Genomic DNA, 18,589 nt, shown 5'->3' with positions numbered 1-18,589 from the left:
TTCCGCCTCCACACACAGGCTACCTTTTTGGTCTCTAATAGGCCCTACTCGTTCCTTAGTTATCTTCTTGCTCTTTATGTATTTATAAAACATCTTTGCGTTTTCCTTGATTTTACTTGCCAATATTTTTTCATGCCCTCTATTTGCTTTCCTAATTTCCTTTTTAATTTCACCTCTGCACTTTCTATTCTCCTCTCTGCTTCCTGCAGTATTGAACTCTCGGTATCTGACATAAGCTTCCCTTTTTTGCCTTATCCTACCCTGTGTGCTCCTTGTCATCCAGGGGGCTCTAGATTTAGCAGTCCCACCCTTTTTTGCATATTTGTCCTGAACCCTCACCATCTCTCCCTGGAATGCCTCCCACTGCTCTGACACTGATTTACCTTCAAATAGCTGTTTCCAGTTTCCAGTTTTGCTTAATCACATCTCAGCTTAGTAAAATTGGCCTTTCCCCAATTGAGAACTTTTATTCCTGGTCTATGTTTGTCCTTTTCCATAACTATATTAAATCTAACTGAATTATGATCACTACCACCGAAATGCTCTTTTTTTTCCCCGCCCCGCCCCACTTCATTCCCTAAAACTAAATCCAGAACTGCCCCCCACCCCCCCCCCCCCCATTTCTTATTGGGCTTGCTACGTACTGGCTAAAAAAGTTCTCCTGAATGCATTTTAAGAATTCTTCGCCCTCTAAACCTTTTGCACTGATTCTATCCCAGTTAATATTAGGGTAGTTGAAATCCTCCACTATTACTGCCCTATTGTTTTTGCACGTCTCAGAAATTTGCCTACATATTTGCTCTTCCTTCTCCCTATGACTCCCTCTACTATAGTAAACTCCCAGCAGTGTGACTGCCCCTTTTTTGTTCTTCAGTTCAACCCATATGACTTCACAACTGTAATTGTTTCTTTAACCAATATTGATTTTTTTTATCTCACCTGAAAACCCTGTAACCAGGAACGTTGAGCTGCCATTCCTGCCCCTCTTTAAGCCAAATTTCAGTAATAGCTAAAATATCATACTTCCACGTGTCTATCTGTGCCCTCAGCCCATCTGCCTTATTCACTAGTCTCCTTGTATTGAATTATACACCATTAAGCACTGCCAACCTCCTTTGTTGTCTATTTTCTAGCCTTTGTTTCCTCTGCCTTCTAAACTTGCTTACTAATTTTCTACCTTCCATTTCCAGTTCTGCTTCTCTCCCTTCTGAATCTACGCTTAGGTTCCCATCCCCCTGCCAAGCTAGTTTAAACCATCCCCAACAGCATTAGCAAACCTGCCCGCGATGCCACGCAGTCATCTGCACTAACCTCCTATTTCTGTACTCACTAGCGTGTGGTACTGAGAGTAATCTGGAGATTACTACCTTTGAGGGCCTGGTTATTAATCTCTTTCCTAGCATCCTAAAATCTGCCTGTAGGACCTCATCCCTCTTTCTTCCTATGTCATTAGTACTGATATGGACCACAACTTCTGGCTGTTCACCCTCCCACTCTCCTCTTTTCCCCCCCCCCCCTCAGAATGAGGAGAGGCAATATAAACTAAATGGTACAATTTTAAAGGGGGTGCTGGTACAGAGAGGCCTGGGGTTCACTTATACAAATGTTTGAAGATGGTAGGACAAGTTAATAAGGCTGTTGAAAAAGCATTTGGTTTCTGGGCTTTATAAGTAGAGCTATAAGAGTACAAAAGCAGAGAAATTATGCTAAACCTTCATAAATCACTGGTTAGGCCCCAGCTGGAGTATTGTGTCCAATTCTGGGCACTGCACTTTAGGAAGGATGTCAAGGCCTTGGAGAGGGTGCTGAGGAGATTTGCCAGAATGGTATCAGGGATGAGGGACTTCAGTTATGTGGAGAGACTGGAGAAGCTGGGAATGTTCTCCTTAGAACAGAGAAGTATAAGGGGAGATTTAATAGAGGTGTTCAAATTATATGGGGTTTTGATAGGATAAATAGGGAGAAACTGTTTCCACTGGCAGGAGGGTCAGTAACCAGAGGACACAGATTTAAAGATAATTGGCAAAAGAACCAGAGGGGAGATGAGGAGAATTTTTTTTTAAGCAGTGTGTTGTTATGATCTGGAATGTACTGCCTGAAAGGGCTGCATATAGTGACACCACTATTCTCAGCCAGAGTGGAAATGATTGGGTAATTCCCTTGTCAGTCACTGCTGTAAGTGACCGGGCTCGATTTTACGCACCTAATTGGTATGAAACTAACCTCCACTTACTGCTTTTTGCTGGAGAAATCACCCTTTTATCGGGAGATGTTGCTATAGTTTCGGCCATGGGTTCTGTTCACTGTAGTTCGTAGAGATTCTCTTTAAATAGACTCTGTTGACTGTTTGCTGCAGTGCGCTGTTCAAATAGACTCTGTTTGTTGTGTGACCTGCCGTAAGTCCCGCCCCGCCTCCAATTTATTGGCTGACACAGGGACGTCAACAGACACTCTGGCCTAGAAGGGTGGTGGAAACAGGTTCAATAGTAACTTTCAAAAAGGAATTGGATAAACACTTGAAGGGAAAAAATTTACAGGGCTATGGGGAAAGAACAGGGGAGTGGGACTAATTGGGTTGCTCTTTCAAAGAGCTGGCCCAAGCACGATGGGCCAAATGGCCTCCTCCTATGCTGTATCCTTTGATACTATGAATGGGCAATGTATCTACTTGCTTTAAGGTGTGCCCCAGTTTTGACTTAACAAATGTTTTTTTAAACTGAAATGCAGACCCTTAACAATTCCACATTCAGCTTTCGACTGGCAATTGTGAAACTTTACTTCAGCAGGAAGTCATTGGGCCAAGTCTCGTTGGAACGGGGCATCTTGGGGCATGCCCAGTTAGTTAGGCTTTTTCCTGCACCCTTCATCTCAAATTTTTTTTTTCCCTGTAAGTAGCTGGAAGTGCAAGCTGATAACAGCGAGGGCAACGGGGCATCTGGGACCTTACCCAATGAGATTAAAGGATTGAGAAATAAACAGAGGAACGACGGAGAAGGAGGTTGAATTCAATGTCAAATCAAGTAGAAACATAGGGAACATAGGAACAGGAGTAGGCCATTCAGCCCGTCGTGCCTGCTCTGCCATTTGATAAGATCATGGCTGATCTGTGATCTAACTCCATATACCTGCCTTTGGCCCATATCCCTTAATACCTTTGGTTGCCAAACAGCTGTCTATCTCAGATTTAAATTTAGCAATTGAGCTAGTATCAATTGCCGTTTGCGGAAGAGAGTTCCAAACTTCTACCACCCTTTGTGTGTAGAAATGTTTTCTAATCTCGCTCCTGAAAGGTCTGGCTCTAATATTTAGACGGTGCCCCCTACTCCTAGAATCCCCAACCAGCAGAAATAGTTTCTCTCTATCCACTCATCTGTTCCCCTTAATATCTTATAAACTTCGATCAGATCATCCCTTAACCTTCTAAACTCGAGAGAATACAACCCCAATTTGTGTAATCTCTCCTCTTAACTTAATCCTTGAAGTCCGGGTATCATTCTAGTAAACCTACGCTGCACTCCCTCCAAGGCCAATATGTCCTTCCGAAGGTGCGGTCTAACCAGGGTTTTGTATAGCTGCAGCATAACTTCTGCCCCCTTGTACTCCGGTCCTCTTGATATAAAGGCCAGCATTCCATTAGCCGCCTTGATTATTTTCTGCACCTGTTCATGACACTTGGATGATCTATGTACCTGAACCCCCAAGTCCCTTTGGACATCCACTGTTTTTAACTTTTTACCATTTAGAAAGTACCCTGTTCTATCCTTTTTTGATCCAAAGTGGATGACCTCACATTTGTCTACATTGAATTCCATTTGCCACAGTTTTGCCCATTCACCTAATCTATCAATATCACTTTGTAATTTTATGTTTTCATCTACACTGCTTACAATGCCACCAATCTTTGTGCCATCAGCAAACTTAGATATGAGACTTTCTATGCCTTCATCTAAGTCATTAATAAATATTATGAATAATTGAGGCCCCAAGACAGATCCCTGCTGGACTCCACTAGTCACATCCTGCCAATGTGAGTACCTACCCATTATCCCTACTCTCTGTCGCCTTTTGCTCAGCCAACTTCCTAACCAAGTCCGTACTTTTCCCTCGATTCCATGGGCTTCTATCTTAGCTAACAGTCTCTTATGTGGGACCTTTGAAATGCCTTCTGGAAGCCCACATAAATAACATCCATTGACATTCCCCTGTCCACTACTTTAGTCACCTCTTCAAAAAATTCAATCAGGTTTGTCAGGCACGACCTACCTTTCAAATAACGAGAGAGAGAAATAAATAGAGGAAAGAAAGATTAGATTAAGAGAGAGAGAAAAAAGGAAAAGTAAGAAAAAAACCCCTAAAAATTAACATTTTTAAAATCTCCCAACAACAATTCACAGTTTAAATTGTTCAGTTTCTGGGCCAGAGAGGATGATTGTCAACATTAACATTTATCATGTTGTTAAAAGGGTGCTTATACTATTAACTGCTAGACTTAACTTTCTGTGGCGAGTTTAGTGGGCAGTTAATCTGCAAATCCAGCAACTTCATGGAACTCACGGGGAGGTTAAGTACGAGATCCCGTTTTCGCGAGGCTAACTGTGGAGTGGCGCAAATTGTCCAGCAATTTGTGGCGATTCGCAATTCACGGGGCATCTCTTCCTTGCCACAAGTTGCTGGCCGATTTGTATGTTAGTAACAGCGTGCGTCGTTTACACATTTATTTTTTCCGTAAATTCCGGCCTAATGTATTCAGGAGAGAACAAGTGGTGAAAATAACAGTGGAAGAAAACAGAAAAAATGAGCATGTTTTGTTGTGCGTGTAACTATCCAGTATGTTAATATGCACGGCATAGCAACGGATGGTGATTCTTTTTCTTTTTGTATTTGACATTAATGATGCATCTCCTTCTTTAAAGATTCTTTCCTCCTCCCTGACTGATCTCCGTTATTGCGGTACTGATGAATCTTTACCAAGAGCGGATTTAAAATTAGGTAAGAGCGTGTTTTTATAGGTTGTTTTACAGTTGATGCAGATCTTTCCCGCCCCTCACCCCCGCCATTCATCTTTGTCTCTTTCATTTTCTCTCTCCTTTTCTCCCCCCATTCTAGTTCCCGTCTCCACATTTCCCCCCTCCCCCCACCCCCAAGCCTTAGCATCCCGACTATTAGTTTATTTCCAACCCTGATTTCCTCACTTGTTCCTATTCTTGGTTTCCCATTCGCCCCAGTCCTGCCTTCCCTGCTCATGCTCTCCCAGGCTGGAAGGAAGTAGGAGGAGCTGGGTCTTCTGGTCAGATGCAATGATGAGTTGGGAGGCCATTTCATGGGGCTGGGGCACATACGCAATACACAAAGCAACGCACACTGGCCCTCAACTTCCAGGGAGAGATAATACCATTTCTATAGTTATCAGTGGGTGGAAGCTCCAAGCTGGACTCCAGGTCTCAGCAGAAGGTGAGATGAGAATGAATGTGAAGAGAGAAAGGCACGGACTGTTCAGAGAGAAAGTTTGTAAGAAGCATACAGAAAGATACTGAATTTCCTGGATTCAGTGAAACAATATGGATAGGAATCCCTGCTTTCTCGGCAGAAAAGATCTTGGAGGCAGAATCACCGACACATACAAAATAAAGATGTAGCTGTTGATTTGTTTTAAAACTGGGACCATTATGGTTTACCACAGATGTATGTAAACCAGGAATTGCCATTGTGCCCAACCCACTGAGGGAGTGTTGCTTATTAGGCTAGATGAGGAATGTTAGAGCTGGGGGTAGAAGACTACATTTCAGACTCTGTGTCTGACATTAAGTGCTGCACCAAGGTAAGATGCAGAGTAAGGCTCCCTCTAATTTTCTCCAACAATATTTCTCACCTCAAACTCAGAAGTGTGCCCTGTCGTGTACCAGTGTGACATTTTTCCATCTGAGTGAGATTGCCAAATGAATAATTTTTTGCTGCCCACAAGGAACTGGATTGATTCAAAGGACCCTAACAGCCAGCAGGTAGAGAATTGCCTTTCATCCCATCACTTTGGTCTGATATTTGAATCAAGACCTCAGAAGTAGGGCCCAGTCCCCTTGTACATAAGACACCCAATCTCATCTGGCAGTAAATATTGTGTCTCATTGTTCTATAGAAGAGCTGGTATCAGATGAGTTTTTTTGTTTTGTGTCTGTAATTTTCTCTGTATTTTTTCAATCTTGATGGTCTGCCAGGGAAAATACAGAGAAACAATTAGGGAGAATCCACAGGGAAAATATGATCAGTGAGCTCCAAGGCCCTCTGGGTGGAAATCCAGCATACCACCACTGCTGGAGCTTCGGCTATCCTTCAGGCACCTTCGTTTGAGGAATTGTGTTGAACTGATTGATTTTTACGAGGCTCGACTGATCGGGGAGGAATCGTTCACATTGCTTTTTGGCTCTTGCTGTTTGACTTAGATGTTGACCGAGAATCAAGGAGAAGGAATGAAGGGAAATGGCGTGAATTTGACAAGACCAAACAGAGGTAAGTAAAAAGTCTGATTTGGACATAAATGTCAAACCACCCAATTTCTTTGTCTTTCTTTAGATCTATAATATAATAATATGTCAACATGCATTCCCTGTCAACTTTTTCCATCCTCTATTCCTCTGTCCACATTTACAATAGGAACTGCCTATAAAAGCTTACCATGCTGTAATTACACCCTCCCTCCAGTGGAGACATTGGAGGGAGGGTTTAATTACAATGTGACAAGTTTACATTGGCTGTTTGTATTATAAATGTGGACATAGGAATTCACAATGGAAATATGAAAATAAGGACAGAATGTATGAGTTTAAAATGGAGATTGAATTATGCCTGCACAACTTGGTCCAATCATCGACTGCCCTCCAACCCTCCGATACTTGAAGACTATACTTGGCCTTGATTCCTCACGTGTAACGCGAGGTCGACCAGTTTATATTCATTGTAAGCGGAGATACTTGTCACTTTCCTGTCCGAACTGGTAAGCCTGTTAATGGAATATGTTATACTGCACTCTTAAAAGGCATGGAACTTCTGGAAGATTAGCTTTTATTATTCAGTGTGGTTCCCAGGTCAATGGAACAACAAATTTGGGGAAAGAAACTACTTGCAAGAATTTTGTACTCCATATCTCCAGTGCAGATTTGTCCGTAGTAATTGCTGACAAGCCAGAGGGGTGGCTACAACTAATGTGATTTAGCCACATGCACTAATTTTAGAGGAAATACATCCTACACAATACAGGTAAATATACTTCAGGCGTACATTCACTTTACAAACTTTATCAGTGTGTCAGCAGAGAATGTTTAGACTCGCACCATGAGCCCACCACCCCCCCTGCTTGTTCTCTCTCTCTCTCTCTCTCTCTCTCTCTCTCTCTCTCTCTCTCCTCCCCCCCCCCTCCCTGCTCGTTCTCTCCCCCCCCCCCCCCCCCGCTCGTTCTCTCACCCCCCCCCCCCACCCCCTGCTCTTGTCCCCCCCCCCGGCTCGTTTTGTTCCCCCCTTCCCCCCCCCGCTCGTTCCCCCCTTCCCCCCCCGCTCGTTCCCCCCTTCCCCCCCCGCTCGTTCCCTTCCCCCCCCTGCTCGTTCCTTCCCTCCCCCCCCCCTCCCCGCTCGTTCTCTCTCCCCCCCCCTCCCCGCTCGTTCTCTCTCCCCCCCCCTCCCCGCTCGTTCTCCCCCCCCCCCCCGCTCGTTCCCCCCCCCGCTCGTTCTCTCCCCCCCCCCCCCCCCCGCTCGTTCTCTCTCCCCCCCCCCCCCCCCCCCCCCCCGCTCGTCTCCCCCCCCCCCCCCCGCTCGTCTCCCCCCCCCCCCCCCGCTCGTCCCCCCCCCCCCCCCCCGCTCGTCTCCCCCCCCCCCCCCCGCTCGTTCCCTCCCCCCCCCCCCCCCCCCGCTCGTTCCTTCCCCCCCCCCCCCCCCCTCCCCGCTCGTTCTCTCCCCCCCCCCCCCCCCCCCCCGCTCGTTCTCTCACCCCCCCCCCCCCCCCCCGCTCGTGTCCCCCCCCCCCCCCCCCGGCTCGTCCCTCCCCCCCCCCCCCCCCCCCCCCCCCCCCCCCGGCTCGTCCCTCCCCCCCCCCCCCCCCCGCTCGTTCCCCCCTCCCCCCCCCCCGCTCGTTCCCCCCTCCCCCCCCCCCCGCTCGTTCCCCCCTTCCCCCCCCGCTCGTTCCCCCCCTTCCCCCCCCGCTCGTTCCCCCCTTCCCCCCCCGCTCGTTCTCTCACCCCCCCCCCCCCGCTCGTTCCTTCCCTCCCCCCCCCCTCCCCGCTCGTTCTCTCTCCCCCCCCCCCCCCCCCCCCTCCCCGCTCGTTCTCTCCCCCCCCCCCCCCCCCCCCCCGCTCGTTCTCTCACCCCCCCCCCCCCCCCCCCCCCCCCGCTCGTGTCCCCCCCCCCCCCCCCCCCCCCCCCCCCGGCTCGTCCCTCCCCCCCCCCCCCCCCCCCCCCCCCCCCCGGCTCGTCCCCCCCCCCCCCCCCCCCCCGCTCGTTCCCCCCTTCCCCCCCGCTCGTTCTCTCACCCCCCCCCCCCCCCCCCCCCCCCCCCGCTCGTTCCTTCCCTCCCCGCTCGTTCTCTCTCCCCCCCCCCTCCCCGCTCGTTCTCTCTCCCCCCCCCCTCCCCGCTCGTTCTCTCTCCCCCCCCCCCTCCCCGCTCGTTCTCTCTATCCCCCACCCCCCCCCCCCGCTCGTTCTCTCCCCCCCCCGCTCGTTCTCTCCCCCCCCCCGCTAGTTCTCTCCCCCCCCCCCCCGCTCGTTCTCTCCCCCCCCCCCCCCCCCCCGCTCGTTCTCTCCCCCCCCCACCCCCCCGCTCGTTCTCTCCCCCCCCCCACCCCCCCGCTCGTTCTCTCCCCCCCCCCCCCCCCCGCTCGTTCTCTCCCCCCCCCCCCCCCCCCCCCCCCGCTCGTTCTCTCACCCCCCTCCCCCCCCCCCCCCCCCCCCCCCGCTCGTTCTCTCACCCCCCTCCCCCCCCCCCCCCCCCCCCCGCTCGTTCTCTCTTCCCACTCTTCCCCCTCCCCACGCCTCAGCTTGTTCTCTGCCCCCCGACCCTGGTCCTAATTTGCCATATGTGGCTAATGTATCGGGCAGCACTACTCCAATGGATGATGTCGTCTTCCAGGGCCCTGAGACTCCAAATAGGCCCTCGGGTGAATCTGAAGTCTCTGGGCCCATTGATTCCAATGGGTTCTCTCTAGAGTACATGGGGAAACTTGCCCTCAGTGTCGTAACGGAGCAGTGAAGCAGATAAGATCTTCTGGTACCTCCCAGAAGCTTAGAAAAATTTAATTAAAAAAAAAAAAAATAATCTCGAACATGGTTTGTGTAAGTGAATTTTTTTTTTCCTATTTTTTTCTTAAAAAAAGGAAACAAATAAGCTGGACTGCCCTTTCACTCTAAACAAAGTCAAACCTTTCCGTCCTTTCTCCCCCTTCTGAAAGATTTTCCCCCTTCTGTACTCTGAGGCCGGTTCCAGCATCCATATTTCTCCCTGGCTGAGGGCACTGAACTTAGCACAGAATTAGGACAATCAGTTACATCCTTCCTTTCCCAAGGGAACTGATGGTCCTAATTCTTGGAGGAGCTATCCCTGATACTCCAGGAAGCACAGGGGCGTACAGACATTTGGGAGATGGGGAAATCCTGCTGGGTCTGCTATGGCACGTGTCAAAACCAGAAAAAATGTGCTTCCTTCCTTTAATGTGTGTGGATGGGGAGTGGAACTGTGACACACAGAGGTGAACTGGGAATGGTGTTTCATCATGCAGTATATGTTCCTAACAGAACGCTTTATGGGAATCCAGGAGAAACCAGTGAGCAGCAGCCTTTTCCTCCACAGCACCGTAGCCTTCCATCAACGCCGTCACCGATCAGGAAAAATGTCAGGAGACAGCACTGCGCTGTCAACGAGGTGAGCAATATGCCGCTGATCTTGTGGGGGGAGGGGGGGTGGGGTGGAGTTACAATTGGCCTAGTATTTCTGGGTTAGGGGAGGGGGAAGAATCAGCTCGGGTTCCCAGTTCAGATCTCTGCCCATTGACTCTCTCTGCTGGGTGAGGGTAGGATGGGGCTCAGCTGCCATGCTCCCTGCGGTAGGTCACTCACACTATCCAGGCACATGCATGAAGAGTGGCCACTTTGGGGCAAGGTACTGGCACCTGCCGCGTGGTACCACACCTCTGAAGTAAAAGCCTTCAGGGAATGGAGAGCAACCCAGGATTTTAGCAAAACCTAATGAGGCTTCAGAGGAGGCATGGAAGATCTCAGAGCAGGTCAGGAGAGGGAGCTGGATTTCCCCTTTTTCGCAAGTGAGTAGGTAATAGTCATCCTTTTATTTTTACTGGGCATTGAAAAAAAAACTCTCAGCCGCAGGATTACTGCACTTGAGAAAAACATGCTTGAATGTATCGTTGATATTTGTACAAGACAGCTTTTTATTTAAACTTCACTGGTCATTTTTGTGACTAATAAAGTTTAAAAACGCTGGTTAAATAGTCATTATTAGATTTGGTCCCTAATTGTGACCAGTGTATGCTGCTGGGAAGTCCCAAGTGTATCCTTGGAATGCACAATCTTCAGCTTCTTTCAGAGAAACTCCAGACACATTTGTATGTGGAACAGAGTAATAATGAAATGTATCCTTCATACATGTCAAATCCTACAGCGTTTTCTGCTCTTGCCCCCCCCCCCCCCCCCCCCCCAAAACCTTTTCCCAAACCCTGGTGAGAGGAGCCACAACTCTAATTTCCCAGACTCTAGCCCCTAAGGATTGAATTATCCATCCACTCCATATCTGAATATGTAACATAAAAGATCCCCCTGTAACTGTGCTGTAAAACAAATGAACACTTAACATCAAAACACTGAAGAGACATACATACTAATATACATGGAGTGCCACAATTCGAACCCATTCTCTGTTGATTGTTTGGCAGTTACCCTGGGATCCAAAACCTTTTACAGTGTAATGGCTTTTAAACCATGTGTTCTCTCCCTTGAGTAACTTTGAGGTTAAGCAAGGTTGCCCTTATCAGTCTTCTCTGATCTAAACCCAACTGAAGTCTTATCAGATGACCCCAACTCTGCAACATATTACCATGGGCTCAGAATCAACGCTGCATTACTTCTTCAGATACATCTACCAAAATGTCTGTCTCCTCCACTGGCACTAGTAGTATCTGTGTTAACCAACCATTAGAAGGTAACACAGAAGGTGATTGTGATGTTGATGAGGATGATAATTATTATTCCCCATCCAGGATTACCTCAGGATTTTCTGGTACCACCTTCTCTTGTCTTCCATGAACTTATTCCCACTTCCATTATAGAAGCATGTCACACACATAGAAGACCATTGTGCCTTCCAGTAATCTCAGAAGTCTTTACCTCATTTCCTATAACTTGTCAAATACAAGTTGATAGGGACTAGTTTAGCTGTCACACATTGCACTGCTGTCAATGTCGGGGATGGTCCTTACTTTCATAAAGTCACTGATATCAAAGCAAATTGATTGTATTGTTTTGTCATAATGTTTCAAATGACGTGCCATAGTGGTCTTTTACTGGCCAATACGTATCTTCCAAAATAGTCATCAGCCAGCCATTGAAAGAGCCAACAGATTTAGGATTTGCAATTAGGTGGATAAAGATTACCAATTCCTTTCCAAAGAGGGTAAATGCTGATTTATCACTGATTTATGAAGTCCTTATAGCAAAAGTCAACAGAGCCCTATGTCTATTTTATTTGTTAATTTCTGGTCTAGATAGGCCCTTATGGAGTCTTGATTATTCTGTTCACTCTGTCAGTTTGGCTTAACTGAGGATTATAAGGTGACATCATATGGAGTTCAGTTCCCACTGCCTCTGTTGTTTTCCTGAACTCTACACTTGTAAATAGGTGTCAGCTTTGGCTCTGAGTTTCACTCTGAGTTAAAAGATTATGTGTTGGAAGTGCCACTCCAGAGACCGGAGCACAAATTCCAGGCTGACGCTCCAGTGCAGTACTGAGGGAGTGCTGCACTGTCTGAGACGCCATCTTTCAGATGGGACGTTAAACTGAAGCCCTGTCTGCCCTCACAGGTAGATGTAAATGATCCCACGGCATTATTGGAAGAAGACTCATAGAATCATAGAAAGGTTACAGCACGGAAGGAGGCCATTTGGCCCATCGAGTCCGCACCGGCTCCATGCAAGGACAATCCAGCTAGTCCCACTCCCCCACCCTATCCCTGTAGCCCTGCAATTTTTTTCCTTTCAAGTACTTATCCAGTTCGCTTTTGAAGGCCATGATTGAATCTGCCTCCACCACCCCCTCGGGCAGTGCATTCCAGATCCTAACCACTCGCTGTGTAAAAAAATGTTTCCTCATGTCACCTTTGGTTCTTTTGCCAATCACCTTAAATCTATGTCCTCTGGTTCTTGACCCTTCTGCCAATGGGAACAGTTTCTCTCTATCTGCTCTGTCTAGACCCTTCATGATTTTGAATACCTCGATCAAATCTCCTTGCAACAGTCTATGTTCCAAGGAGAACAACCCCAGCTTCTCCAGTCTATCCACGTAACTAAAGTCCCTCATCCCTGGAATCATTCTAGTAAATCCCTTCTGCACCCTCTCTAAGGCCTTCACATCTGTCCTAAAGTGTGGTGTCCAGAACTGAACACAATACTCCAGTTGTGGCCGAACCAGTGTTTTATAAAGATTCATCATGACTTCCTTGCTTTTGTACTCTATGCCTCTATTTATAAAGCCCAGGATCCCATATACTTTTTTAACCGCTTTCTCAACCTGCCCTGCCATCTTCAGCGATTTGTGCACATATACCCCCAGATCTCTTTGTTCCTGTACCCTTTTTAAAATTGTGCCCTCTAGTTTATATTGCCTCTCCTCATTCTTCCTACCGAAATGTCTCACTTTGCATTTTTCTATGTTAAATTTCATCTGTCAAGTGTCTGCCCATTCCACCAGTCTAGCACTATTCTCCTCACTGTTTACTACCCTTCCAAGTTTTGTGTCATCTGCAGATTTTGAAATTGTGCCCTGTACACCCAAGTCCAAGTCATTAATATATATCAAGAAAAGCAGTGGTCCCAGCACCGACCCCTGGGGAACACCACTGTACACCTTCCTCCAGTGCGAAAAACAACCGTTCACCACTACTCTCTGTTTCCTGTCCCTTAATTAATTCCGTATCCATGTTGCTACTGCCTCTTTTATTCCATGCGGCACTTTATCAAACACCTTTTGAACATCCATATACACCACATCAACTGAAACGCCCTCATCTACCCTCTTTGTTACGTCATCAAAAAACTCTATCAGGTTAGTTGGAGTTTTTTGATGAGGTAACAGAGCAGGCTTTTACCCAGTGTCCCGGCCGATATTTATCCCTCAACCAACACTACTTTAAAAAAAAATTACCTGATCATTATCTCATTCCTGTTTCTGGGATCTTGCTGTGTGCAAATTGGCTGCCGTGTTTCCTACATTACAACAGTGACTACACTTCAAAAGTACTTCATTGACTGTAAAGCACTTTGGGATGTCCTGAAGTCATGAAAGGCACTATATAAATGCAAGTTCGTTCTTTATTTTTAGTGTACCTTGGTCAGACCCCAGATTTGTTGGAGCATCAAAATTTCTCAGCAGTGACCTTAGTGTGACTCATGGGGAATTTCTCTCCCATGTAGAAGTCAACAAATATTAATGTAATAATTAGCCTTGTTGGATCAGGGTAGGGGTCCAACAAAGTCCATCAGTAAGTACTCCCATGGACCCATATGCTTTATCGTGACTTTTAACCCAGTTGGAGCCTCTGTGATGGTTTTGAAACATGGCACATGTCATCAGATTTCACTTGTTTAGTGACTTCTTTTCTCTTGGCTAGTCAGCTCGCTGGCAAAGTTGTAACATTGTTTTCGTGATGAACAGTTGCCCACTAATAGAATGATCAAGGAATTCTTTCAGATAAGTCACTTGTAACTTTTCTGGCACATATACCTTTGGGGCTGCCATCAGATTCACACATGGCCTGTTTGCTGAGCACACAGTGTTCTTCTCGAGCACTGAAACGCGTTTCCCCTTTTCACCAGCTGACCTGCAAGCCTGCTGACCGGCCCCATCACAATTGTTATCTTGGCCCATATTTTGCTGGAGCGGGGCATCTCGTGGCGTGACCTGTTAGTTAGACTTGTTCATGCACGTTTAGGTTTTAGAATCTTTTAAAAGTTGCTGGCAGTGCGAGCTGATAACAGCATGGCAAGAGGCTGATTGACAGTCATTAACAATTATCACTTCATTAATTACTAGACTTAACGTTCTATGGCGAGTCAGGCTTTCGGAGTTAGGATTTCTCGTGGTCATTAGTGCAGGGGAAGGGGAGCAGTGATCTCTGATCTGAGGTTTTCTTCGATAAAGGAATGCTTACCTTTGAGACTTTCCTCAAGGCTTTTATACAGAACAACACTGCCTCTCGCAGTTCTGTCGGGTGATCTGGCGGGAATAGACACTGGGGTTCGTGCTCCTTGGTTAGACTATTGGTCAAGTTATGATGTGGGCCCCAGCCTCTTCCTCAGCTGCTTTATTCTCTTGCGTCTGCCTTTTGCTCCTTGACTTGTTTAGTGTCTCCCTCCCACTTCCCCGCAGTATCTCTCTTCCAGCCTCACTCTACAGTAGCTGTTGTTTCTTGAGCTGCAGTGATCTTTTCTGTCCCATTTCATCTGCTGAGAGATATTTTTTAAAATCAGTTTCATTCTGCTGTCTCTTTGTTCTCTCTGACCTGCTGCAGCCCTCCCCCCTGCTCAGTGTTTTTGTTTTTTTTACCTTTTTCTTTTGTTCCTCCTTTTTTTTTCTTCCCTTCTTCCTTTTCCTCTGATGTCCGTATCTTTCCCTCCTTCCCTCTGTGATTGCATTGTCTAGTGATGCAGGTGAAGTTAGGTGTCGCACTTGTGCGATCAACCGAGTATAGAATCATAGAAAGTTTATGGCACAGAAGGAGGCCATTCGGCCCATCGTGTCCGCGCCGGCCGAAAATGAGCCACCCAGCCTAATCCCACTTTCCAGCACTTGGTCTGTAGCCTTGTAGGTTACCGCCCTTCAGGTGCACATCCAGGTACTTTTTAAATGAGTTGAGGGTTTCTGCCTCTACCACCCTCAGGCAGTGAGTTCCAGAACCCCACCACCCTCTGGGTGAAAAAAATTTTCCTCCGCTCTCCTCTAATCCTTCTACCAATTACTTTAAATCTATGTCCCCTGGTTATTGACCCCTCTGCTATGGGAAATAGGTCCTCCCTATCCACTCTCTCTCTCGGGCCTCTCATAATTTTATACCTCAATTAAATCTCCCCTCAGCCTCCTCTGTTCCAAAGAGAACAACATCACCCTATCCGATCTTTCCTCATAGCTAAAATTCTCCAGTCCTGACAACATCCTCGTAAATCTCCTCTGCACCCTCTCTAGTGCAATCACATCCTTCCTGTAATGTGGTGACCAGAACTGTACACAGTACTCAAGCTGTGGCCTAACTAGTGTTTTATACAGTTCCAGCATAACCTCCCTGCTCTTATATTCTGTGTCTCGGCTAATAAAGGAAAGTATTCCCTACCACCTTATCTATCTGTCCTGCTACCTTCAGGGATCTGTGGACACTCACTCCAAGGCCCCTCACTTCCTCTACACCTCTCAGTATCCTCCCATTTATTGTGTATTCCCTTGCCTTGTTTGCCCTGCCCAAATGCATAACCTCACACTTCTCTGGATTGAATTCCATTTGCCACTTTTCTGCCCACCTGATCAGTCCATTGATATCTTCCTGCACCCAATTAATCCAAATTAAACAGGTTCGAACACCAGAGATGAATCAACTTCTTAATTTTTTTAATATCGACAGAAAATACAAGCTAATTATACATCTACACTTACTATAGTAGGATATCCCTCGAGTTTGCCTTTAACTTGAACCAATCTGGGCGAGTTCTCAGCATGGAATACCAAGGGATTACTGGAAGTGAACTTATTTACACACCTAGATGGACAAGGTCAGATGACTTGCTCTGAACCTATCAATTCTGAGATTATTGTCATGAATCTTTGTGTCATATGTTACTACACCAGTAGATGCCATTGTAGCACCACATGCACCCCATTCCCACTGGAATAGAGGCTTTGTTCATTTCTTATCAGTAGAAGATGAGACAGTTTTGCAAGGTTATAAATACCACACCTTAACACAATAACAACAGATGAAACATAGATACGTTGACTCCAAACTAGCTATAATTCTCACACAAACCCTTTGATGCTTCTTAAATTGCAATAACCTGATACCTTCTGCTTTCTTTGCAGTGCCCTACAGAATCCTAATGACTACTCTTAACCTTGTCAGCCTCAATCACACAGAATACACTCTCATAAGACAAAGATATTAAAACTGACTTACATAAGAAATAGGAGTAGGCCATGCGGCCCTTCGAGCCTGCTCCGACATTCAATCAGATCATGGCTGATCTCAACTCCACTTTCCCGTCCTATCCCCATATCCTTTGATTCCCCTCGTGTCCAAAAATCTATCTATTTCAGTCTTGAATATACTCAACGACTGAGCACCCACAGCCCTCTGGGGTAGAGAATTCCAAAGATTCACAACCCTGTGAGTGAAGAAATTCTGTATAAATTTATGGCACAGAAGGAGGCCATTCGGCACATCGTGTGCCGGCCGAAAAAGAGCCATCCAGCCCAATCCCACTTTCCAGCTCTTGGCACCTCAAGTGCACAGCCAAGTACTTTTTAAATGAGTTGAGGGTTTCTGCCTCTACCACCCTTTCAGGCAGTGAGTTCCAGACCCCCACCACCCTCTGGGTGAAAACATTTCTCCTCAGCTCCCCTCTAATCCTTCTACCAATCACTTTAAATCTATGCCTCCTGGTTATTGACCTCTCCGCTAAGGGAAATAGGTCGTCCCTATCCACTCTATCCAGGCCCCTCATAATTTTATACACCCCAATTAAACCTCCCCTCAGCCTCCTCTGTTCCAAAGAAAACAACCCCAGCCAATCCGATCTTTCCTCATAGCTAAAATTCTCCAGTCCTGACAACATCCTCGTAAATCTCCTCTGCACCCTCTCTAGTGCAATCACATCTTTCCTGTAATGTGGTGACCAGAACTGTACACAGTACTCTAGCTGTGGCCTAACTAGTGTTTTATACAGTTCTAGCATAACCTCCCTACTCTTATAGGATCATAGAATGGTTACGGCACAGAAGGAGGCCATTCGCCCCATCAAGCCTGTGCTAGCTCTCTGCGAGAACAATCCAGCCAGTCCCACTCCCCCGCAAATTTTTCTCCTTCAGGTACTATTTAATTCCGTTTTGAAAGCTACAATTGACCCTGCTTCCACCACACTTTCAGGCAGCGCATTCCAGATCCTAACCACTCGCTGCATAGAAAAGTTTTTCCTCATAATGTCTTTTGTTGGCCAATCACCTGAAATCTGTGTCCTCTGGTTTGCGACCCTTCCGCCACTGGGAACAGCTTTTCTTACTCTGTCTAGACCCTTCATGATTTTGAACACCTTTATCAAATCTCCTCTCAACCTTCTCTGCTTAAAGGAGAACAATCCCAGCTTCTCCAGTCTATCCACGTAACTGGTCCCTCATCCCTGGAACCATTCTAGTAAATCTTTTCTGCACCCTCCCTAAGGCCTTCACATCTTTCCTAAAGTGCAGTTCCCAGAACTGGACCCAATACTCCAGTTGTGGCCGAACCAGTGTTTTATAAAGGTTCAACATAACAACATCCTCGCTTTTGTACTTTATGCCTCTTAACCGCTTTCTCAACCCGTCCTGCCACCTTCAATGACCTGTGTACATATACCCCCAGGTCTCTCTGTTCCTGCACCCCCTTTAGAGTTGTACCCTTTAGTTTATACTGCCTCTCCTCGTTCTTCCTACCAAAATATATCACCTCACATTTCTCAGCGTTATATTTCATCTGCCATGTGTCCGCCCATTCCACCAGTCTGTCTATGCCCACTTGAAGTCTGTCACTATCCTCCTCACTGTTCACTACACTTCCAAGTTTTGTATCATCTGCACATTTTGAAATTGTGCCCTGTACACCCAAGTCCAAGTCATTAATATATATGAAGAAAAGCAGTGGTCCCAGCATCGACCCCTGGGGAACACCACTGTACACCTCCCTCCAGACTGAAAAACAGCTGTTCACCACTACTCTCTGTTTCCTGTTACCCAGCCAATTTCGTATTCATGTCTCCACTGCCCCTTTTATTCTGTGGGCTTCAATTTGATTGACAAGCCTATTATGTGGCACTTTATCAACCACCTTTTGGAAGTCCATATACACAACACCAACCGCATCGCCCTCATCAACCCTCCCTGTTAGCTCATCAAAAAATTCAATCAAGTTAGTCAAACACGATTTGCTTTTAACAAATCCGTGCTGGCTTTCCCTTATCCAACATCCAAGTGACTATTAATTCTGTCCTGGATTATTGTTTCCAAAAGCTTCCCCACCACCGAGGCTAAACTGACTGGCCTGTAATTTCTGGGTTTATCTTTACATCCTTTTTTTGAACAAGAGTGATACAT

The 18,589-nt window shown here is 46.8% G+C and overlaps 1 protein-coding gene across 2 annotated transcripts in view; it reads left to right on the top strand.

Moving 5' to 3' along the window:
• The window catches only part of LOC137323970 (sentrin-specific protease 2-like), a 68,424-nt gene that overhangs the window by 6,725 nt on the left and 43,110 nt on the right, over positions 1 to 18,589 (top strand). For both annotated transcript variants that reach the window (XM_067988131.1, XM_067988132.1), the window contains 3 exons: positions 4,914 to 4,989; positions 6,438 to 6,504; positions 9,772 to 9,898. In XM_067988131.1, coding sequence (XP_067844232.1) covers positions 4,914 to 4,989; positions 6,438 to 6,504; positions 9,772 to 9,898 — 270 coding nt within the window. The remainder of the gene's footprint in view (positions 1 to 4,913; positions 4,990 to 6,437; positions 6,505 to 9,771; positions 9,899 to 18,589) is intronic.

The sequence above is a fragment of the Heptranchias perlo genome, chromosome 7, assembly GCF_035084215.1.
Source record: "Heptranchias perlo isolate sHepPer1 chromosome 7, sHepPer1.hap1, whole genome shotgun sequence".
In the NCBI taxonomy this organism is placed as follows: domain Eukaryota; kingdom Metazoa; phylum Chordata; class Chondrichthyes; order Hexanchiformes; family Hexanchidae; genus Heptranchias; species Heptranchias perlo.
This window is presented reverse-complemented; position numbering and strand designations above follow the sequence as displayed.